Consider the following 24,777-nt stretch of genomic DNA (forward strand, 5'->3'; position numbering starts at 1 on the left):
CACAGTGGTTTGGGCCTGCAAGTGCCCAAAGAGGAAGGAAGAACTGTCATAAAACAGGAATATTAACTTTTTGTTTTTGTGCATGGAAAAACTCCCAATTCAATGTTGTTTTTTTTGACTGAGTAGCATCATCATCACCACCATTAGACGCCTCTCAAAAGAAGAGCAGTTCCAACCATCACTGCCATATATCTGTTTGATCATTTAATTTGTAGATCTCGGTATGATAATCTCTTGGTATGAAAAAGGTTCCCAACCTCTGAAGTAAATAATGTCGGAACCTTTTAGTCTGATGCTGAGGTTTGTGCCGATGCCCCGCACTCACTCTCATGAACGTGATGAAAGTTGTGAAGAGGAAAGCAAAGCGGATTCAGGGCTGAGCTCTGCAGGCAACTTAGATAAATATGAAAGTATTCAGAATAAACTGAGTTGAGAATGAATGTTGCTTGATAAAGATATCACAACGTATGCAAGGTTTCATTTCTCTTGAATCCATTAGAATAACTCAACCCTTTTGAAGACTCTAGACCCCACGGTCGCCTATATGTGTTTTCTCTGTTGGCTTTAATTGAAAGTATCCATAATGTATAACAGATGTAGGTAAAGAAGACTGATAGTGATGTATTTGGATTTTCCAAAGTAATACGAATTGTTTATTTCAAACATCCCAACAAAGCCAAGCACTGTCCTCCTGGACACTGAGGTGTTCAGTTTCAGTGACCATCTTCCCCCATTAGATTTTATTTCATAACTGGGATCTAAATCATCTGTTTATGATGCTGATTCTCAAAACTTGGAGCTCCCATTACAATTATCTGTAATGGATCCAAACAATTGTGTCAGTTAGGTCCCTGATGTGTTCTAGTTCCAACCCAGAAAGTCCAGGAAAACAACTCCAGTTACAAATCAAAACATTTATTGTCTAGACATTTCAATCATTATAGATTAGCTAGCATTAAGACCGTTTAGTATTTCTCCTGATTAGATGTTTCTTCTCCATGTAAAAGACGTACAAAAAAAGATTGTTATTCCTAAAGCATGTCCTGTAGGAAAAAAAAACGTATATACATTTTTACAAACATTAAACAGACAGAAATAGAAAAACAATCATGAAATAATGAGATTAAAATGGCTGAGATTGGTTCCTTCCTGAAGCTGAAAAACAACCTGTGCAACCCTCCTCGATTTAATGATCCCGACAAATTTATTTAATCCTGTTTGCAAATCCCACAAACTTCTCTGTAGAGAGAAAACAAACTTTTTTACTCTTTAATACAATTAAGCCAGTTTCAATAATGCGTATACCAGAGGATTCTTTACTTCTTCACATAGGATTTCCACTAAACAAAGTGAAATCACATTGAGTTGGTCCCGGTTCACATAGCATGATTAACCTTCCACACAGTAAGACATCACGTGTTTCATAGTGACAAAGGCAGGGTCAGGGTGAATTTACAACAGTAAGACATTTTCTAAAGGGTTGTTTTTAATTCTTAAATATAGTGGGGAAATCGTCTATTTGAGATCACCATCCTAATTATCATGACCTCAACCAGTGATCTTATTGTAAAAGAGAGCAGAGGCAAATGAAACTGCACTCAAATGAACAGCAGGGTTGTGTTTACACTGCAACAAAGAAAATCAATATGTAAATCTGAAGCAATCTCCAGCTTATCAATAATCAATAAGGAGCCTCCGAAATATTGATTGATTAGTCGATGAAAGAGCTGTTCAACAACAAGGAGGAGGGGCCAAGACATTAAAACAGACGAAGGCTCATTTTGCAGTTTCCTTATATGTACTCACAAGCTGGGAATTAAACCTGGGTCTTTCTTGCTGTGAGGCGACAGTGCTAACCACCGAACCACAGTGTCAGGCTCTTTAATTAGAGTCATAAAGAAAGGACGAGAAAATAAAGAGGAAAACAAGTGGGCTTTTTCAGAACAACATTTACAGTATTTTGTCCTGTTTTAGAAGATTTTTTTGGTTTGGTAAATATTTATTCTGTTTTAAAAAGGATCTTAAATTCTCCTGGATTGCATTAGAAGGATGTACAGTCCCTGGTGTGTGAAATAGCATGATGAGGATGGACAAGTCAACAAGGCCTTCCGTATGTTTAGGTTCTGTCGGAGTATTTCCTAAGTACAGTTCATACCGAGTGTGTGGGTGGACAGTTACAGCTACAGTGCAGTTAGTGAGGTTTGGACTTAGTGTTAAGACTGAAAAAAAGGTACTCTTCAGACAGTGTAGGCGTTTCAGAACAGCGAGCTGACGTTTTTAAGGGCAAAGAGTCAAAGCTGAGAGACAAACAGGTTCTGAATGATATCTGTCAAGAACAGACAAAAACATGTTCTGCATTCTCCGTCTATAAAATGTTATTCTGCTGTTGCTTCTCCTCCCTTGTCTCTCAAGAGTTATGTCCACATCCTGCTTCGTCTTTCTGCCGTTTGTTCTCATATTCAACCCGCTAGAGTTTTTCTTCCGGGGTCTCCGCCCCTGGTCGTCGCACTGAATCAAGTGTCTTAGTATCTGATGTTCAGTACAGTATTTTCCAGAAGAGCTGGTCCCAGTCCAACCGATGCACTTCAGTCCACTCATCTCTTGGTCCCTGTATCTGATACCAGTGCAGTCCACAGCATAAAGCAGCAGAGGCAAGAACATCCAAACAGTTCCTCTCTATCCATTAACATCAATCTTCTCCAGTGTAAAGCTCCCAGCTGATTTAGAGTCATGTTTACTGGCACACACACGTGCGTGTTCTCTCCTTTCCTTGTGTCTTCGGCAGATGTAACAGAAAAAAACGGAACGTGATCATCACCGTTGTCTTCGATTTCTGGCTCCATGTGAACATTTCTAGAAACAAATCAGTGTGTGTGGGAAATGAGCAGATGTCATTGATTTCCTTTCAGATTTTTAGTAGATGACCTCGTAAACAGTGGCCTTCTTGTCCCCTGAACCGGTGACAATGTACTTGTCGTCCACAGATATGTCACAGCTCAGCACTGAGGAGGATTCTTTAGACTGCAGAGAAACACAGAGAAAACCACGTCTTTAGAAAATAGAATTATGTCTGCTGCTCTCATTCTAATCAGTGATGGGTAATCAGATACAGTGGCTGTCACATTAGATCATCATGTCACAGACATGCTGATGCACCACATGAGGCAGGAAGTGTTACCACACTGATGCAATATTTCACTGCATGATCCAACAGCAGGCGTGATGAACTCTGCAACTTTAATGTGTCTTGAAAACTGTAAGTTACATAAAAAAAATGCTGCTTTGGAAGAAAATGATGTAACAATGACAGTTTCCACCAAATCAGTGCACTGGTGAAGTGCAGCGCTGGTGGAAAGGTGGCTTTTTGAAGCTGCAAAAGAAACATCAGAGACAGCAACTTATATTTAATCTAAGGCTGAGAGTAGATTACATATCCTCCAATTATGTTCTGCTTTGTTCTTCCTCAGACCAAACAAAACTAAATCTAAAATTAAAACTGCAGAATTTAATATTGTAGATAGTGCAGCGTGTGTTTGACTTCAGTGGCTTGTGTATTTGGCTGCTGGAGGTTGGTTACACAGACTGAAAGTGTAACATAAATTGAAATCAACAGCTTTTAGTTTTAGAGGTCTTCTTTATACACAGAAATATTGAGATATTTATATATATATTTTTCTGCTGTTTTTATATATATATATATATACAGTTTATATTTTATTGTACTATCCACTCTAGCAGCACAAGAACACTTTCCTACTGGACACTGACACAATCACATCATTGCATTCCATTCCTGTATCTGTAAATATGTTCTCCGTATGTGATTTATGTGATTTATGTATGCGTATCAGTGATGTGTTAAGTGTACAAGTTACTGGATGATCAAAATTTCCCACGGGATTAATAAAGTATCCATCTATCCATCGTAAATCGATATATTCTGAAAGCTGTTATCTGTTGTTCCAACCTGGAATATGCTGGCTCCATAGGGTGTTCTCCATGCATTCAGTAAGTTATCCTTCCCTGTGCTCACAAACCATTTACCTGTTAGAAAAACACAAACAAACACAAAAAGCAATTCCTGGTTAAAAGGTTGACATTGACATAATCAAAAAGAAATGATTAATCAGCGAAAACCCCTTTGTAGCCTTGGCTCTACTGACCTTTCGATAAAAGTTAAATAACCAAAGACCACCGAGATACTGTTACATCATAGAACTTTCACGACACGTTAAAGAACTGATTCTAAAGAGGAAGGATTTATGGTAGACCACGAAATGAGAAGACGTGAAATGGAGGCAGTTTCTTACCACAGTAGGCAAACTGCAGAGAAAGCACACAGCTCTCGTGTAGATGAAGCTGGTATTTGTCAGGTTTGGTGACATGAAGGACCTCGACATTGCTGCTCTCCATTCCCACAGCGAGCCACTCTCCCGTCGGACAGTAGCCGAGAGAGAAGATCTGGGCAGGAGAGCGAGGAAAATTCAAAAATTAACTCAGGCTCAAGGGGGAAATTCTACTTTTAGCCCTGAGGCATCGGTGTTGAAACACTCTCTGCCAGTACGAGTGTGCACCTGTGATGTGAAGTCGTGCTGCTGCAGCTGCCGCCCCTCTCTCAGATCCCAGGAGCGAACTGTGTTATCGAGGCCTCCGGTCCACAGCTTGGTGCCATCATTGGAGATGTCAATACAGCTGGCTCCATCTGTGTGGCCCTGGAACTGCCTGCAGGATACACGGATACATTCACAGTTAAATAAAGAGAGAAATGTTTACACAAAGACACTGGGAATCAGGTTGCCTGGGCACTTGGTATGCATCACAGACAATCAAGAGGGAAGAGTGTACGGTATTTCTCATCAGCAGCCACTCTTTGGCTCAAAATTCTAATTCTTTATGACACAACTTGTAATCAGAGAAGGTCAAACAAGACTCAGCTGAGTTGAATAAATCACGTAGTTCAATATTGAGCTTAGCATGTGGTCGGAGGGGAAATCCTAAATGTTTCAAATTTAAATTCGCCAAATATCTAGTTATATTTAAACTTCTTCCAACATTCTTTCTGTCTGCAATCAAATTGTAGGCACAAGGTCTCTCTTACCTAACAAGAGTCTGATTGTGTAAATCCCAGACTGCGATGTTGCCATCACTGCAGCAGGAGAAGCAGACCTTAGAGTCCGGACTGATGGCCAGAGCGTAGCACGCCGGTGCTGATGACGTTAACTCTGCCTTGATCCTGGGCGTGGGTGTGGCCAGATCCCAGATTGACAAAGTGCTCGCCTCACCACCCACTATCAGCGTTCGCCCATCGGGGAGCAGGCGACAGGAGCGGATGTAGTTGTCTCGGTTCTGGTGTGGTACGCACATAAAAAAGATTTGTAAATACAGCATTTTTCTAAATGCATAAAATAAATGATTATAAGGGACCAAATATCTGTCTAGTCTCTTCTCTCTTTGAATTTAATGGAATAGAATCAAAATCTTAAGACATACAGAAACCACCGCTTACAAACCCTATGCAAATAACTTACTATAAATATTAAGACGGGGAGTTTGGCCACCCCTTACTCATATGTTAGGAATTGGGCTGGAAATATTCAGTTTTCTTGTTGTGTGAGTGTTTTAAAAACTGAACAGAAGCTACATTTTATTGAGATGTAGAAAACTCCAGGAACAGGAACTACTAACGGAAATGCGGGCAGTCAAAGGAGGCGATGACTGTGTATTGAATACCCAAACTTTGGCACATGCCCCGATAAACGTTCTCAATATACAAAGTTATTGAAATTCAGCAGCCCACGTACCAGACAGTCGAGCTGTGACACAGGGCTCTTGTTCCCTGGGTGACTAATGTCCCAGACCTTGACACAACCCTTCCCTCCTGTGTATACGTGTCTTGTGGGATTACTGATGGTGACAGCGCACACCACCTCTCCGTGGTTCAGTGTGTTGATTTGACGGGCGTGGCGAGGGATTCCCGGGCCGACCAAAGCATCCGGGGGGAATGGCACTGGCTGCATCTGTCCATCAGCGGCCACGTGAAAAGAGTAGGCACTGATGGTAGAGAGGAGGAGTGTTGGTTGGCCATGATGAGAGACAAAGTCAACAAAAGGTGGAAAATAGTTGTTCAACAGGACGATGTGGGGAAATAGGTCCTCAAAACACACTCACGGTTTGCCGCCAGGGATTCCGGTCAGACTGGGAGGGATTCTCATGTGAGAATGAGGATCAAACCCAACCTGGAGGAGAGAACACAGACATGTTGTGATCGCAGTGCAAACACATGCCCATCGACTAAAAACACACACAGGTCAATAATAACCTGGGGGACCAAGAAAAAACACTCGTGAGCACAAAGCAAACAGACACTCATGAGCAAAGACACACAGTCTGGATGACAAGTTTAAGAGTCAGCAAACACACAACGGTGGTGAGGGGACACACACACACAGCTGCTGAGTACACAACCTGAGTTTCTATTAAGTGTTGCCCAGACACAGCAGTGAGTATACTAAACCTATTTAAACAGTGTAATGAACACTATGCAAATACAAACAAGAGTGATGAGGTGACTCAATGCAACACCAACAGCTTACACACTAGATAAATGTATATCACACACACACACACACAGTAAATTGTTATTACTGTTAAATACAGTAATAACTTTTGACAATTTCCACCCTTTAAAATATGAATATAGTGCTCATTGACTTCTGAAGGTTATATCATTTTAAAACTTTTATATATAAGTGGATGTACTTGTGATTTTTTTTCCCCAACTGCTCAACATATAAAACAAAGGTAAAATATATGTAGAACAAAATTAAAACAAAGATTAAAACACAATTTACTTTATGAGAATGCCCTGTGACAGCAAAGTTGGATGGAGATCACGTGAGTGAAATCAAGGCATTACGGGATTACGGGATTCATTTACATTTCTGGTTGGTACAACTGGTGCAGCCATTGCTCAATTTCCTGCCAACAGCGACATTATGAAGAGAAAATAAGAATCCATCTTCTGCGAAGTCACCGAAAAAATTCCAATCAGGGGGATGGACACAACATTATCTCAGACTCTGACACTGAATGTTTCCTCAGCGCAGCGCAAGGTCATGAAAATGGAAAGAGCAAAGTTTGGCTGTAAATCTGCCTGGAGCAGGTTGTAGGGTTTGCGTGGCTGAGTTGTGAGCGCTGTGCATACAACTGATGCCCGGGCACTTCAGGGAGAACGGCAAAGAGGAAGTCCCAGTTGAAATAAAAAACTCATATGAAGGCAACAAGTAGAAGGTGTGACTTGAAAATTCACTCTGTTCTATTTCCCTCACATTTATTATGAAACTTCAAAGAGTCTGAGAACTTTCACCGAAAAAAGAGCAGGATAAAAACAGAGGAATCTGACTGATCGCATCTACACAGAGTACAGTCTTGAACTCCTCTGAAAGGAGAACGTACTTCATATTGTAATAAGTGTGGTGAGAACTTACATAATGAACACTGTTGTGCTGTATTTTTTATTGAATTTGGATGTATTAGTTTCACTTCAATATTATTAACTATCGGGGCCTTTTCTACTCACCATGGGTGAACGGCCATATGCAGCCACAGCGGCGGCGGCGGCAGCGCTCATCTGAGGTGACATGTTGTGCAGGCCAGCAGCATAGGCGGCAGCCCCTGCCAGGTCCCCATTCATCCCTGCTGCATGGGGCAACATACCGAAAGCACCCGGGTAGGGGCCTGGTACAGCGAGGGGTGTCCGCAAACCTGAAGCTGAGGAGCAGAGGGAAGGAAAGATTAATACATAAAACTAATTATAACCAAAGCAGCATCAACTTCAACATCTCTTAAGTTGAGGTTACATTCTCCTGGAGGCAGTTTATAAAACAGAACTTAAGGCCCTCTGGCAAACATAAGCATATTAAAATAACACAACCAATCGTATCATTCAATTACAAATGTTTATACTGGACTTACGGGGTGGATGTGGTATCTCCATGGACGGGGGTTTGGACAGACTGGGCCTGATTCCGGGTGTGGTGCTCGGACCAGGAGTGGAGTCACTTCTGGGCGTGGGTGTGCTTGACTTTAGCCCAGGTGTGCCTGCTTTATCTCGCTGGAGAGAGAGAGAGACTTCAGACATACACAAGAAATATCTAACTAGGGATTGAAGAATGACCTATACTGGATATTTGAGGTCAATGCCATAAAAAATTTAATTTAAGAGATTAAATACTGATATTGATATAGATATATATCTCTCATCTCATTTTCATCCGCTTATCCGGGGTCGGGTCGCGGGGGGAGCAGCTCAAGCAGGGGGCCCCAGACTTCCCTTTCCCGGGCCACATTGACCAACTCTGACGGGGGGATCCCGAGGCGTTCCCAGGCCAGTGTTGAGATATAATCTCTCCACCTAGTCCTGGGTCTTCCCCGAGGTCTCCTCCCCACTGGACGTGCCTGAAACACCTCCCAAGGAAGGCGCCCAGTGGGCATCCTTACCAGATGCCCGAACCACCTCAGCTGACTCCTTTCTAAGTGAAGGAGCAGCGGCTCTAATCCGAGTTCCTCACGGATGGCTGAGCTTCTCACCCTATCCCTAAGGGAGACGCCAGCCACCCTTCTGAGAAAACTCATCTCGGCCGCTTGTACCCGTGATCTCGTCCTTTCGGTCATCACCCAGCCCTCATGACCATAGGTGAGGATAGGAACGAAGATCGACCGGTAGATCGAGAGCTTTGCCTTGCGGCTCAGCTCTCTTTTCGTTACAACGGTGCGGTAAAGCGAACGCAATACCGCCCCCGCTGCTCCGATTCTCCGGCCAATCTCACGCTCCATAGTACCCTCACTCGCGAACAAGACCCCAAGGTACTTGAACTCCTTCACTTGGGCTAAGGACTCATTTCCTACCCGGAGTAAGCTATCCATCGGTTTCCTGCTAAGAGTCATGGCCTCAGATTTAGAGGTGCTGATCCTCATCCCAGCCGCTTCACACTCGGCCACCAGCCGATCCAGTGAGTGCTGAAGGTCACAGGCCGATGATCCAATGAGGACCACGTCATCTGCAAAAAGCAGTGACGAGATCCTCAGACCACCGAACTGCAACCCCTCCCCACCCCGACTACGCCTCGATATCCTGTCCATGTATATCACAAACAGGATTGGTGACAAGGCGCAGCCCTGGCGGAGACCAGCATCCACTGAGAACGAAACTGACTGGCTGCCGAGGACGCGAACACAGCTCTCGCTTTGGGAGTACAGGGATTGGATGGATAGATATATATATATTGGTCTATTTGTAGATTGAATGAAATTAGTTTGTCGCCAAATTTGGTACAAAGTGTTTGCTTTTGGAGATTAATCTCTCTATGTATTTTCACATCTTCAAAAATCACACCATCTATCTACCTTTTACTGAAATTAAAATGTTGTCAAATGGGCATATATCAGAAATCATATATGTAGATACCAATATATCTGTGCAAGGGACAAAACACAATACAGTACTACTTCAACTGCAACAGAATAGTAATAAAATCAAAAGTAATTCATGTCTTACATTTAAATACATTTGTGCCCATGGGTAACACAGAAACGAGAACGATTGTTTATCCGAATCGAAACAACTTAATTTGTTTATCTTATTCATCCTTACCATTGCCATCTCTTTGGACTTGAGGGAGGAGGAGCTTGCTGATGAAGCAGAAGAGGCCGGACTACAGGGGTCTTTCTTGAGAAGACGTGCCTTATCCACGCCGTTCTCTCGGGGTGAGGGGAGAGGAGTGCCGCGGGGGGAGGCTGGATCCTGGTGGAGGGACAAGGAGTCAGTGGACTACCAGACTAAAGTTACAACCTTCCCACAAATGTCTGTAAATTGAATTCATGCATCACACTCATCAAAACCATTAACGAACAATAGAAACATTACGACATACTGACCTCATTTGAAACATCCACCACTAAGTTATCATCACTTTTGTCACCATCGCTATCCTGCAAGACAGTGAGACAATCAGTTCATTATTTAATATTCTCAGTTAATAATACTTTTTTACTACTATACTGTACTTTTTTATACATTTAATAATACATTTACACAAATATCCTTGTCCTAATTACCTGAATGCGTTCATTGTCAAGTATAAGTACCAAGTGACACAAAGCTCTCAACATTCCACGTGTAATTATAGCTAATTTTAGACATGAAACTTGGCCACAGATATTTGTTTTCTTTTTGTTGTTTTTTATTAGATTAAGATTAAGATTAAGATTTGTTTATTTATACCAAACACATGCACAGACATGCACAACACACTCATGCAATGGTAGGCAAATTTATCCTCTGTATTTAACCCATCTGGTGCAGGACACACAGAGCAGTGAGCAGCCATGTACGGCGCCCGGGGAGCAGATGTTGGGGGAGTAAGGTGCCTTGCTCAAGGGCACTAGACAGGGTAGGGAGAATTCTTTTGGATTTTTGGACAGATCAATCCAGGTTCGTCTTTTGTTGTCTCTAAGTGGAGTCGAACCAGAGCGGAACCAGAGAACTTTTCTGCCCATAGTCCAAGTTTCTACCACTAGACCATCAACCCCATCCCATCCAGTGAAGGATCCCCTGCTGTGCTCACACATCGACTTCTCCTGCATTTCCATGGACTTTAAACTAGGAAGCCAGTAACTGCATAGTCTCACACCTCCAAAGAAAATACAGAGGAACTGTCTGAAAGCAGCTTTAGATACAAACACTTAATATGCATGCCTCCTCACAGCAGAACAGTTTCTTACATAGTGGCTGGAGTCCTTGTCTTCCACCTTGCGTTTCTTGGTGTCGTTTGAAAAATCGGGTCCGTTGCGTCGCTTATCTGAGTTCCGGAGACTTTCTGGCAGCAGCGAGTTACTCTGCAGATGAAAGCAGCAATGAGGAGTAGAACAAGAGAACACAGTGGAACAGGAGAGCAGGAAGGGAGATTACAGAAAAAAAGATAGGTAGGGTAGAAAGAAAATAGAATAAAGAGGGAGAGGGAGTTTGAAGGACAAAGACGAAAACACAGAGAAAAGGGGATTTGCAGAGATGAGCCAATTTTGTCATTTCCAGTTCAGGTTTGTTGTTGTTTGTGTTTATTCTCCATGAGCTCACTAGACTGTCTAATCCATCTACCACTAATTACACAAGCTATTCAGCTATGTTCAGAGCAGGTTAGAAAAACAGACTCTTACTTGCAAACAGGTTAATAGTTCACAGACTCATGAATTAAGTAGCGCTAACACTCAAACAGCAACCTCCTTTCTCACTTGACCAGAGCCAGTCACAGCCACACACAAACCAACACCTCTGAAGTTGATGATTACATTAAGTGGCACTCAAAATCTATCAGTGCTCCCTCTCTTGGCTCTGACAAGCTGCACTGGCTATGTGTGCGCGAGTGTGTGTGTGTGTGTGTGTGTGTGTGTGCGTGCGTGTGCATGTGTGTGTGTGTGTGTGTGTGTACAATGTGTAATTGACTGTGAAAGCCTGTGTGTACGACCAAGTGTGTATCAGACTGTGTGTGTATATTACTTGCATAACACTCATGTGTCCCAAGACTACACACACACTCACACACACACAAACACACAGACAGAGCTGCCCCCCCCCCCCGGCCTCCTGACCAACGGAACCTATTGTTAATGGATTAAAGCTTCATGTTGAGTCCATTATAGTCTCAGCCTGTCAATGAAATGTGCATGAAACATACACAAACACACATGCGCGTGCACACCATCTACCACGGGAGTGGGCTTTGAGGGGGGAAAGGGTAAATGAAGGAGGAATAGCTACGAGAGGAGGAGCTTGGGAGGGTGAGAAAAAATGGGGTAAGGGAGGGGATGAGATTATAGGACAGGGGATGAGGGGAGGGTGTGAGAGTGTGGAGGAGAAGAAAGGGCAATGGGAGATGATAGAGGGAAAGAGAGGAGTGTGGAGGGGGGGTGAAAATCTGTATTCTGCCAATGGCCCCCTTCCTTCACGCCCTCCCCCTTTCCTCCCTCTCACCCTCCCTCCCACCTCCTCTTTTACTGAAAGGTTTTAGTGAGCTGAGCACAGGAGCACTGACCCGCAAAACATAAGCAATTTCCCCCACCATGCCTCCCCTGTTCGCATAGTCTTTCTCTCAAACACACACACACACACAAGCTCAGTGTCATATGACTGCTGCTCCCTCACCCCCCACCCCTTTCCCAAGCCCTCCCCTCTCAGTGGTGCTGATATTAAACACAATGAGAGTCTTTAAGCGCGGGATCAGGGGCGGTGGGAAGAGGGTGGAGAGGGGGGTAATCTGCTCACTGAGGTGTTAAATAGGCACAACAATGCAGGCCGGGCCTGAGGAGCATGCGCGTGCAAGTCTGTGTATGTGAATATATGTGTGCGTGTGCATGTGTGTGCGAGTGTGCATGTGTGTGACCACGCTAAAAAGCTCATTTGGAGAAGAAAGGAAACCTAACAGTCAGGAGCAGATCTGGGGCAGGACTAAACAGGCAGGCCAAAGCTCTCCCCGAGAGATCCCTAAGCACACAAACACACACATGCACACACACTGACACTGAAAATACACATTTAACCATGAAAGCTATTTGAGTGTGAAACAGTGGAAGAAAACTGCTGATTAAAATAAAACACGGCGACTTGAACTTCATTGATCTGGGGGGGAAATTATGTCGCTGTAGCAGCAAAGAATTTGAAAACAAATGCGATCAAAATATTTGGTTTAAATGAGTTCCCCTCTACAAAGTATATACCTGTAATTTTGAGATGTGCTTTTTCTAGAAACTGTATTTTATATATAATGCTGTAGAAAATACTCAATGTTTGTCCAGAGACCGCTTCGTCTATGTTTTGCTCCATAGTGGGGATTTAAGGGGCCGTTTCTTTTATAGTATTTGTTTTATCCTAATCATAATAAAAAAGTCATCGATCAAAAATATCGAGAGTAAATGAAAATGTATTTATTTCCAGTCATATCTGTTGGCATGGCGATGGTAATGTTTTACATTTCTAGCCAAATTTTCAGGTTCTCAAATAGTTGTTATTTCATGTTTCTATCCGCTACAGGTTTGGGATATTGTGAAGTTTTTCTGAAGTTTTAGCAGGTTGCTTTCAGATGTCGTTCAGTTTTTAATAATGCTTTTCAGGCGCACCAAAGGTCTTAATGGATTAAAGTTAGTTTAAATTTGTTTTTCCTTGGAATTGGAAGGGAGCTTAATGATCCTGCAGATGTCCATCAACGGAGGTAAGACAGACTAATCTCATTGGTGAGCTTAAGTAAACTGCAGCAGAGTACATATAAGAACAAAATTAAATACCCCCAAACCAAATGATCTCCATTGAGAATATGTGCAAGTAAACTGAGCAGTTTGTGAGAACAGTAAACATTGCCACAGAAACAGGGAGTACTTACAGTTCCAGGCTCTCTCTCTAATGCCGTTGGAAACACATTCATGTGGTTGAGGTGACATGATTTGGTGTTCAGCAGAGAAGAAGACAAAAAAGAGAAAGAAGGGAAGGAGAATAAATTAGCAATCTGTAATCTTGTGTATTAAATCAAATTTATAACAAAAAAAACCTTAATTCCAATCACTTTTGTACCATAACTGAATAAAATTAATGATTTCTCATCAAAACACAGAGCAAGTTGAATGACATGATAATCTATTCAAAGGGGTGTTCTTGTGTGGCTATGTGTGTGTTCACCTCTCAGGTGCTCAGGTCCTCCGGGGTGGGAATCTGGTCCAGCCATGTGAGGCTTTTTATCATTGTCTTTTCCAGCCAGATGTGGAGGAAGACCACCAAGTGCTCCTGACAGAGCCAGGAGGCCAGCCGAGCCACCCAGCTGAGAGGGGTGGAGGCCGGCCGGGTGAGGGGCCATGGGCACAGGGGCGCCACCATGGTTATGAGATAGATGCTGCTGCTTTGACAAAGAGAGAAGAAGAACAGAAAGAGGTGGTTAGTTAAGAATAAGGGTTCAATGACACTGAGGGATTGCTGTTATACACAGCTCTGCCTTTTTTAGGATCTTTTAGTCTAAAGTTGGAAATGTACTGCAAACACAATATAAATGGGTAAATTCTCCCTGAAATGGGGCACGGCATTTTTACAGGCTGACCAGTGATGACCAGTTAATATTCACAAACAGGTTAGCTTTGGAACAAGAATTGAAATGTGCTGCCAACCTAATTCATCATTGTCATCAAACTAGGTAGTTGGTTTGGTCAGTTGTAGGGTCGGTGAAATGAATCGCTTTTCGATGCATCGATGCAGAGACAGAACATAATCGAGTCAGAGTCTCCTCCCTCCATTCTCCCCCCGAACTTCGCTCACTTTACACTTAACAATAAATGCCGACACTAATCATACATTATAAGGACCTGAACAGTACTGACGTTTACTTTGTGTTTGTTGATTCGCTTAAGAGTTTATGAGGCACGTATTTAACCGTGCGTAATTCTACAGAATGCCAACCCAAGCTTTAAGAAATCCCATGTGCCCTATGGATCGGGTATTGTCCTGCTGGAGGAGACCCCTCCCATTAGGATAGAAATGTTTCTTTCCAGGATTAGAGTGATCACTCAGGACGAGACAATTCTGTCCACAATATGGTGAAGAATTGCTTGTCTAACTGTATCATCTTTTCCACCTATATAGACCAGTGTCTGTGGTTTTTGCACCACTCAACTCTCAAATGTGTATTCATATTAGTAATGGAGAGGGGGGGTTATGCACTGCAACCCTACTATAAACATCCCTCTCTATGTGATTGTCAATAGACTGCTCTTGCTGCCAGAGGCTGATCACGCCTTACATCAACCTCGGTCACCTGAGAAAGAGTTGACCTTCTGTCTCTCCGTAGACATTGCACAAATGCGTGAACATCACGGTCATTATGTGTGTGCTGTTCACCGCAGTTTCCAACCCTCTAGCCGCCTGAAATGTGCAAAGCCATGACACCTGACTCCCAAAACCCAAGTGGCAGAGAATGGACCCGAGTGATCAATAGTTAAAAAACAATCAATAGCACTCTGTAACCCAATCAAAAGGGGTTACTGGCCCCATTGAAGTCTTCAACAGATGGGCCAGTTTCTTCAGTGTCTGAGTTTACACCATCTCAACAAGCTGCTGCAGTCTACAAGGCAGTGAACACATCCTCTCCCCCCTGCACGCTGCCTCACACACACCCTCCTCCTTCTGAGGTCAAACACTGAACAATACTGACAGCTGGGATCACAGCCCAGAGCTCCGAGGATGTGGTGGGAGAAGAAAAGAAGGAATGACAGAGGAGTGGGGGGAGAGAGCCGAGAGCCCCAGCTGCTGCGTGCACTGTCAGGTCTTGTGAGAGAGTGAGGCGGTTTAAGGAGAGAAGGGGAGGAGAGAAGGGGAGAAGAGGGTGAGGGAGGGAGAGAGAGTTTGGCTGGCAGCCCTGCTCTCTCTTTCACACCAAATCAGGCGCTCGTCTGAGCGTGAAATGCCTTTGTGTTTCAAAACATCATTATTGCCTCCTCAGACAGTAGCCGCGGGAATCCAAGCTCACTGATTCGCCGTGGGGAGGGGAGGAGGAAGGAGGGAGAGGAGAGGAGAAGGAGGGGCACAGGAGGCGACTCGGCGGGGGTGGAAGGAGTGCTGAAGGTCAAACCGACTTTTATCTCACCTAATTGACTAACCCACTCCCCCTCTCTCAGCCCCCACCTTCTCTTCTCCTCTCTATCCGTCCTTCGCTCTGAGTCCTGCCCCAATGAATGAAAGCAACACAACAAAATAGTCTTTTGGCGTCAGCCCCCATGACTGCCTGCGCATGCACACGTACACACACACAATTTCCCGAAATGGCTTGTCTGCCAAACAATCAAACACAAACACACCCACATGTCACACTTGATCACACAAACACGCACACATAGTCTAGATAAACAAGGAAGACATGCAACCACACTCAACCATCCTAAACCTGACTGTTGTTTTTTGGGAAAAAACACAAATGCATGCTCCGCTACACACAGACGCGGGCAATCACACACACAAACGGAAACACAAACAGGACCCCTGATGGGAGTAAATGGAGGGGAAGCATTGGTGGAGGCAAGGAGAGTCTGGTTTGTCATGGGATGTTAGTGTGAGATGGTGTGTGTGTGTGTGTGTGTGTGTGTGTGTGTGTGTGTGTGTGTGTGTGGCAGTAAGGGCAACATGCTTCATTACACTCATTTAACTCACAAACATGGTGAATGACAGGCTGGCGTGGGAGACAGGAGGAGAGGGGAAGAGGGTAGTGTAAGGGCAACGCCATGACCCCCCCCCTTTTTACAAACACTGAAGTCCTGCAATTAAGACTCAAACCGCAACTGCCAAATCCCCCCCCCCCCCTTTAAGTCTACACCAACTAACAAGCCCTCCTCAAATCTAACCACACCATCCTCCAGTGCCACTCTTAGCAAGGCATAAGCTCAGCAGAACGCCCCCCCCCCCCCAAAAAAGCATCACATTTCTCTTAAACTCTACCCCCCAGCCTCCTGTATGGTAAATTTAACGCCAAGTATTCTCAACCAGCCTCCAACATCCAAACCGTTACCACCAAAAGCTCAAGTGTTTTTGTTTTTCGAACTTCTTTTCACTCTTACGGTGCCAATCACTTGTCAGCTCAGGTCTGAATAACTGGTCACGCCCCATCCTTCATCACACGCTGAATCCTATGCTTTGTTCTCTGCTCAGTCACCGTGACACGGATCATTTCTATCAATCAATCAAACTTTTTTTTTCAAGACCGTTGGTCCATAAAGGGAGAGACTGATATGTGTCCTTTGGTTTTGTTGGATTAACATGATTGGCACTATATTTCAAATTATATGCCTCAGTTTAAATTTATTTGTACTACCGCAAAGTTTTAGGAATGATTCTGACGTTATCAAGTGAAATCTGAACATTGCCTTAGGGTTAGGGTTAGGCTTCTCATGTCTCCATTACTTGAAATGGTTTTCGAAACCCGGTTTTAAAAGGGCCCCCTGAGTTAAATAGTTCAAGACCATTTAATCAATTCACTCCAATGTTACTGTTTCCATTTTCAGTACTGGAGCATTAAGGATAATAAGTTCCCTCTATCTCATTGCTACTTAAACGTAAGAAGAGGAGATACTACAGTGTGAGAGGAGTGGATGAAACTGTCTCACACTCTGCAGCACATACATACTTCACTAGAGTTGATGTTGACAATGCTCATTGCCACAAGTACCTCTTATGCATGCAAGAGAGGAAATGAGAAATCTGTTGAAATACCTAGTAACAGCGTGTTGCATGCAGGCAGAGAAATTAACATTTTTCAATTGCCTAGCTTGTAGCTCATCTGTTGTGGCCCCAGGTATGTTATCTATGCTAGCAGCCTGGAGTCCACACACAATTAAAAATGGTACAAACAGGGGTAAAGGATTACAAGTCACCATTAGCTGGCTGATTGTTACGGGTCCCTCCATAAATCCAAATGGAAGTGAAATTAGCATAATCTGAACTGCGGTTACGAAAACTAAATTTCTAATTCCAATAAATTAGGCCACAATTATTTGTCCAAACACAACCAAGACAGAGAGGAATATAAACCAAGCACAATCAGAACCCGACATTCTGCTTTATACGTCCGAACCCGACTCAGACCCGATCACTATCTTGATTACTGGCATGTACGGCAGAAAATCGAATAGATAACCCAGGCCACGTGACCCAAGCCTGTTGACTGCCTCTTTTATGTCATAAATGAAGGAGATATATTTCATATGAAATAAACAGACATACAGAGACAGTCAATATAAGTAAAGATGAAATAGAGGTATACACACTGTAGGTGGAAGACCTGGCAGTCCACGTACCCCGATGACAGCATTGAGCTCTGCCATAGTCACCTGTTTTGCTCGCTCTACAGCCTGGACGACCTGCTGCTGATGCTGCAAAACACACAAACACAAAACATGAATGAAAAGTACGAAGTGTAAAAGGCCTTTTTATCAGTGAAGCTAGCAGCAAGTGTGTTTGCATGAAAAAAGTCTGTAGCTCAAAATCACACGTACTTACCTCCTGTGAGAGGAAGGGAATGACTTGTGCACAGATGGTGTTTAGTCTCTTGGCAATCTCAGTCTGGTGAAGGAACAGACACCCAGAGACAGAAAGCGACTTAATTTTTAATAACATAATTACATTCATTTAGAAAAGACAGCTGTGCAGTAACACCAATAAAGTCATACAGGCAGACACACACGCACACACACACTGGAAACTGCAGCAAACCTACCATTGTATGATATAACGACACACATCCACCTCTCTTTACACAGCGTTGTGTACCTCTTTCAGCATCCCTAACAGACACACACGGTACGACAAGATTTCCCTTTCTCATCATCAGTGTGAGCTCAAGTTTCTCTATGGCCTGTCGTATTTCTTTTTGCTCTCTCTGGGCTCTTGTCCCTCTTCCCATCAGCACTTCAGCATAATCTCATCAGCTACTAACTTCATTTAGTCTCACCCAGTATCCATGCCAACACATCCGCCTGCCCCCCAAACCCCCGGAGGTGGCTACAATTGGCTGAAACCAGATACCCCCACGGTGGCATTAAATCAGATAAGGGACCTCATATTACATAGCATCCAATCAAATTGATACAAAGGGGCCAGGGTGAAGAGGGAACTGGAGGAGCCATGAAACGTAGTAATGGCTCATCAGATGCACACATTACCCATAAATAGCAGACCTTAAACTTTTGCTACTCAACAATAAATTCTATGATGGGAATGTGGGTATTTGATGACGACGCCAGGTGAGAAGTCATGGATCAATGTGTTAACAATTCTCTGTGTGTGTCTGCCCCATATTTCATATCAACCCATACATAGTTGTCAAGATATGCCACCAAAAACTACAAATGTCAACCTCATTGGGGGAAAGGTCAGGGTGACAGGTCCTCTGGAGACCATGAATGTCAGACCAAATTTGAGTTTTCAGTCCGTCCTTGACCAAAGGAAGCATTGTCATCCCGAAAGCCAACTAAACTTAAATATAACCCTGACATAAAAATCAAGGGTCCTCATCCTCCAGCCATGAAGATGTGAGGTCCGGCCCAGATGTCGTTGGTGGACTGGATTCTAAGTTGGTCCTCACAACCATAGAATGACAACAAACCCAATCAACTGACCCTTCTACAGCTCAACCAATTATGTACTTGGATACCTGGATAAGCTCAATTAGGTACTAGTCGACTCAAAAGAAGCCCTGGACTAAATAAGTAACTGCTTCAGTTATAAAATAAGTGAGACTAAAAAAAGAAAATACATGCAAGGACACAAATTATTCACACCCCAGAAGAATTTAAAAAAAGGTGGTTAAGTAAATATGCTATGTAAATGTTAGTAAAGATAGAAGTAACAAATAGGTTTAAGTAAAGATGGGATAGCTTCTAGCTGAACAAACTAAACATTATAAATAATTGACTCTACAAGAATCAAAGAGAATATGGAATCAAAGGGAGTTATAAGCCTTCAGAGCGGTTTGTGTGTGTGTGTGTGAGATAGACTCTACAAGACATGCAATACAACGTGTCTAATAAAGATTTAATCATACTTATTTACACATGTGGATACACTGGGACGATAACAGCTGCATAATGTAAAGCACTATCTATAGACCAGTGTACATCTGTTTCACAGTGCTTTACCATTTCTCTGATGTTTTATTTAACCGCTTTGACTTCTGTGCAGTGTTTATGTGATATGTAATGCCAGTATTTTAAGCCAGTACTATTTCCACACATGTGCTCCTGATGTACCCGTTGCTTCACTATTTGTACAATACATCACCTCATTTTCAGCCTCATAAAAACCTGCACCCTGACCAGCTCACAAGTTGCTGACTTCTGCAAACTGTAACTCAATCTCAGAACAGAACACGCAACTTAAACCATGCCTAGAAAGCTCAAAATACAAGTCTATTTCAGGCAGACTATACCGGCACTTCCATTCTCAGAAGCCTGATTTGTAAGCCTACAATTAGCCTTGTATAAAGGCTAACTGATTAGGCCGTCTGAGAATAGTCTGACTTACTACTATCAGGTCAGCTGAGCTAATCTAACTAAGCTGACTGACAAAACTAACAAGGATCAAACAAATGAGGCTGCAGTCCCCGAGAGAGGCACCTTTACAGATAGTGGACAAGGACATTTGGAGGAGGTGAAATAAAGATAAAAGCAAACTTTATCTGAGTTCTGAGAGGAACTTCTATCATACACAATCTATTTGATATATAATTCAGAGCAGGTAAACAAAAGTTGAGGATACAGAGGGAGGATCCATGTATGCCGACACAAAGTGCTACCAGAAAACAGGCTTCCCGTTCCACATATAATTGGAGTATTACTGTCACACTACAAGCACACACACACACACATACTTCCAGCAGCAGGAGGTAGGTTGTTAGTCTGTATCCCCTGTACCCCCCGCACACAGAAGCTTGTTGCTCTGACAACTGCAGCCCCAAGCTAATGACCTCCCCTGGAGCTTTAGTGCATAAGTGTTTGTGTGTGTTTGTGTGTGGACAATGGGAAAAAGATGCAGCTCCCTCATAATGAAAGAACAGTAGCTCGGCACAGACATAAAATGAAAGAAGAGCCAAGAAGACCAAAAAGACACAAGGGAGTGGGGGAAGTAGCTGAAGAAAGAAGAGATCCCATGATTGTAAATGGAGAGTGAGAAAGGCGTAAAGAATGGTTGAGAATTTGGGGTATAACAGGGGAAAAAAATAATAAGTTGAGAAGGAGAGGACTAGAAAAAACCTAAGGAAAGGGAGTGTGAATGAGTCGGAGGCGCATCCCCGCTCTCCAGTGAAGCGGCCGGGCTAATCCACCTCCAATTTCCTCTGGTCTGACTGGTCGATAGCTGTGGTAATTACTGGTAAACGCTCTGAGCCCTGCACCACTCCTGTGGGGAACGCGTGGCTGTGTGCATTGGAGTGTGTGCTAGTTTTTCCTCTTTATCCCTACGTACTGTACTTAAACGTGTGAGTATGTTTGTCTTTAAACATGTGCTTATGCAGAAGCATGTTTGACTCTTTGTGTTTGTGTGTACATTACCATGTGTACTGTATGTGTCAAATGTTCTTATGTCCTTAAGCAAACATGTCTTCTGATTCTTTGCTTTACCCGCGTGCGTGTTGGAATTACATCAAAGTGCCCTTATCGCCCTGTGTTTTGTGTTTCCACACTTGTGCGTCTGGGCGACTAAAGTGTGCGTTGTTGCATTTTGCCTCTGACAGGGGGAAACTCCATGGCTTCTCCTCCGCCTGCTACACGGTGATCGATTCCTCTGCCCTCCCCAGCCCTGCCCCTCTAATGTAATAAAGCAGGTCGCTCTCCTAGACAGCACCAATCAATCTACAGAGCCATTCCTCCTGCCTCTGGGCTCAGCCGGCCGGCCCTAACTGGGGAAACGGAGACAGAGCCCCATCGATCACAAATAAACACACACACGCGCGCACACACACACAAGAACAAATCAACACGCGTGCACTCCAAATACATCAAAAACCTTGCCATGAGAGAGAGAGAGAGGGATGAAAAGAGAGGGGAGGAAAGACAACAGGAAGATGCAGAGAGTGGACGAGAGGCAACCATACCTGCTTGTGCATTTCGATGTTGAGGCCATAGGACATCTCATAGTACTAAGAGGGCAGAGAGTAAGAGGGTTAGATCATTGAAGGAGAATATGTGTGATCTTATATGTGTTTTACACACCACAACTTTCCTTTTGATTAGGTGCATCTAATCATTGTTTTATTATATCTCCTGTGGCTCATTATGTGACAAATTAAATTCAAATTGTCAATCTCTTTTGACAATTTGATAAACTTAGAACCCATGACATCCCTGACTAGCGTTGCGCAAATCTGTCACATCCTAAACTCAACAGTACACCGCTGTTGTACTTGCCATGTGAACTAGTTCTCCTGGTGTCTGTTACATCATTTAATTGTTTAGTTGACTAATCGTGCACATGCCTCCCACCGACGCACAGTTCAAACAAAGTCTAATCTCACACTTTAATCATCTTCATTAGCCTGTCTGAGTAATGAAGCTGCACAGAGAGCAGGGGTTACTGTCGGCTAGTTGTGAGGCACGGCAAGCTGCAGTGCTTCGAGTTATGTTGTGGGGCAAATGAAATGAATGTAGGGTTCTCACCATGACATAATGTCTCTGCATCTCCGTCTTCTCACTGGCCAGCTTCTCACACTCCAGCTTGAGACTGAAAAACATGATTCGCCATTAACTTTAAGAGGAACCTCTCATGCAAAGCTAATATAGCCTAGTACAACGCCAACCAACACATCGATGGCGGATTTACATCACACATGTTATGGCAGATGGGTCTTCTTCTCTGATCTCGCTTATTTTTTTTTCACTGACTGATCAAAGCAACGACAATGGCAAACACTATCCGAAACAGTTTGGCACACAGAGCGGCTCTTCGAGAGATTAAAAGTTAAGCACGACGACTCATTCAGTTTAAATATGACAAACATGTTGACTGTGCGCTGTTGGGTTCAACCCCGCTGTCTGCATGTGTGAATCAAGATGTGAATGAGAAATTGGTTGTCAGTCGGCAGCTTACACCTGTGTAAAGATGAATACACACAGAGCAGAGGGGGAAAAAAACAACTGCACACACACATTCAATTCTCTTTTCCTAACGCACAACCACAGATGCACACACACAGACGGAAATAAGGACTGATTTATGAAAGCCTGAGCCCACACGCCACCCTCTGGCTCCCACCCATCACCGAGACTTAGACCTACCGCAGCGCAGAGCAGTAACACTGACGCATGTGTGCACACTGTGGTGTGTGTATATGAACCTAATCCAGGTTTATGGGTTAGCATGGGGACAGAGCTGGGGTTTTGTCCATTTTGTTTAGGGGATGATTGTGGTTAGGGGTGAGGTTTGGTGTAAGAGGGCAGATGACAATGAGGAAAAACTGGCCACAATGGCGCCCCATAAACACAGGAGCCTGCCATGTGAACGTGTGTTTGTTTTATCCACCTGTGGTACTGTGCCTGAAGGAACTGGAACTCCTCCTTGATGCGGTCCAGTGACTCTGGGATGGTGAACTTGAAGGGCTGGCCTGGAGCCTGGTGGGGCGTCTGACACACAAACACACAGGAGAGATTATTAACATCATGGTGCCTCATTACGTGGCCTGCGACATGCATTTCATCCTCTTCAGCCTGGCATGTAAATGTCATATTTGAATTATGGGAAGTTGTTAAAAACAAACAATAGCATTAATCTCACTCTGCGGATCTGTGCAGGTGCAGAGACCAACTACACAGAAGAAGAGGGAGCTTGGTGTGAACATGTACTTAGAAGCCTGGGGGCTGTTCGAACTAAAACAACAGGGAGCCGGGGTGAAAGACAAAAGAGGCAGTGTTATCTCCCGGGCTGCGGACAGACAGGTAACTAGTGCTGGAGCAGGAAGAGCCTTACCGGGTGCCGCCCCTGGGGAAACATGGTTATCTCCGGGAGGATACAACCGCTTCCTTCTTAACTACACCACGATGCTGGGGGAATCAAGCAGGGTCCGGGGGGGATGTGTGTGTGTGGGGAGGGAAGAGGGGGTGGGGGGTAGCTCCCAATCACGGACAAGGATCCATCCGCCGTAGTTGGGAGCAAGTGTAGATGATTTCAAATAAAAGCGAGCTCCCCCTCCTCCGGCTCCGGAGCGTTTAATGTGAATCCACCTCCTCGGTCCGTCCTCCGCTCCACCGGCCGCAAATCAACCGGAAAAACACTGGAAACGGCTCATTAGCCGGAGGCAGTTAAAAGAAGCTCAGCCGCGTCCAACGAGCGTCTCTGTCCCGCTTCAGCGGCACGGGCCAGGTGAGGAGAGAAGCCCTCCGCCGCCCCCGGGGCTTCGAGTCGGTGTATTCCGAAGTAGAATGAAACGAGGTGGCGGGTGGTGGTGGCGGGAGTTCACTCCGCCGGGCCGTCAGCACACATCCGCAGACTGGCCGCCTCTCCGCCGGAGCATCAGCAACATCCACGCGGGGTTAACGGCCGGTGAAGAGTTCCCACTTGACTCGCTGGCGGGAGGACGCGTCCACAACAACACGAGTGGCTTCACTTCCCCGGTGCGTGGAGGCGAAGCGAGGCGGCAGGCGGGAGAGAAGCGGGATAAAAGCCGGAGTTTGATCACAACAACAACAATAGGCAGCAGCGGCCGATCAGCGTCTTCCTCCTCAATGGAAACTTTCTCACGCGGTTTCACGCTCCCCTGCCAACCGGGGCTGCGGGGCCCGCCCACAAAGCGGCCGCCCGGCCTATCGGAGCCGCGGCTCCACGTGGGGGGACAGAATGCGGAGCGCCGAGCGGACCAATGGCCGCTCAGAGCCACGCCCCCCGCAGTCCGTTGACCCGCTTGAGCTACGCAGGCTCTGGCCAATCAGCGAGCAGCTGAGGGAGTCTGCCACTCAGGAGGCGCGCGGGGCGGAGTGAGGGATGGGGGGGAGGCGAGTCTCAGCTGTCAGTCAAAGTAACGTGGGTTCGGCTGAGGTGGAGGACACACACACACACACAGAAGGGAACACACACAAAAATACACGCGCACACAAAGAGGAACACGAACACGCGCACTGAGCAACGACGCACGCGAACACACATACACAGAGAGAAATACACACGCACACATAGAAAAAACACACACACAGAAAGCCAAACACACAGAAACAAAC

General features: G+C 44.5%; 1 protein-coding gene across 2 annotated transcripts; it reads right to left on the reverse strand.

Annotated features, from left to right (window-relative positions):
• Nucleotides 1–899: 899 nt before the first annotated feature.
• On the reverse strand, nt 900–24,276 carry LOC133942325 (transducin-like enhancer protein 1). Of its 2 annotated transcripts, none has more exons than XM_062381792.1 (20): nt 23,534–24,276; nt 23,090–23,190; nt 22,228–22,291; nt 21,666–21,710; nt 18,077–18,139; nt 17,908–17,949; nt 13,724–13,937; nt 13,431–13,447; nt 10,783–10,896; nt 9,937–9,990; nt 9,653–9,802; nt 7,975–8,113; nt 7,580–7,770; nt 6,169–6,236; nt 5,802–6,051; nt 5,099–5,346; nt 4,575–4,722; nt 4,311–4,461; nt 3,968–4,044; nt 900–3,021 (listed from the first exon to the last, which is right to left on the reverse strand). In XM_062381792.1, exons 1-20 carry the CDS (start codon nt 23,555–23,557, stop codon nt 2,914–2,916), a joined length of 2,268 nt encoding a protein of 755 aa, XP_062237776.1. In that variant the 5' UTR covers nt 23,558–24,276; the 3' UTR covers nt 900–2,913. The 2 variants fall into 2 exon arrangements, with proteins under 2 accessions (XP_062237776.1, XP_062237775.1); XM_062381791.1 differs by having other exon boundaries at nt 17,845–17,949.
• Nucleotides 24,277–24,777: the final 501 nt, after the last annotated feature.

This window comes from Platichthys flesus, chromosome 3 (assembly GCF_949316205.1).
Source record: "Platichthys flesus chromosome 3, fPlaFle2.1, whole genome shotgun sequence".
NCBI lineage: Eukaryota > Metazoa > Chordata > Actinopteri > Pleuronectiformes > Pleuronectidae > Platichthys > Platichthys flesus.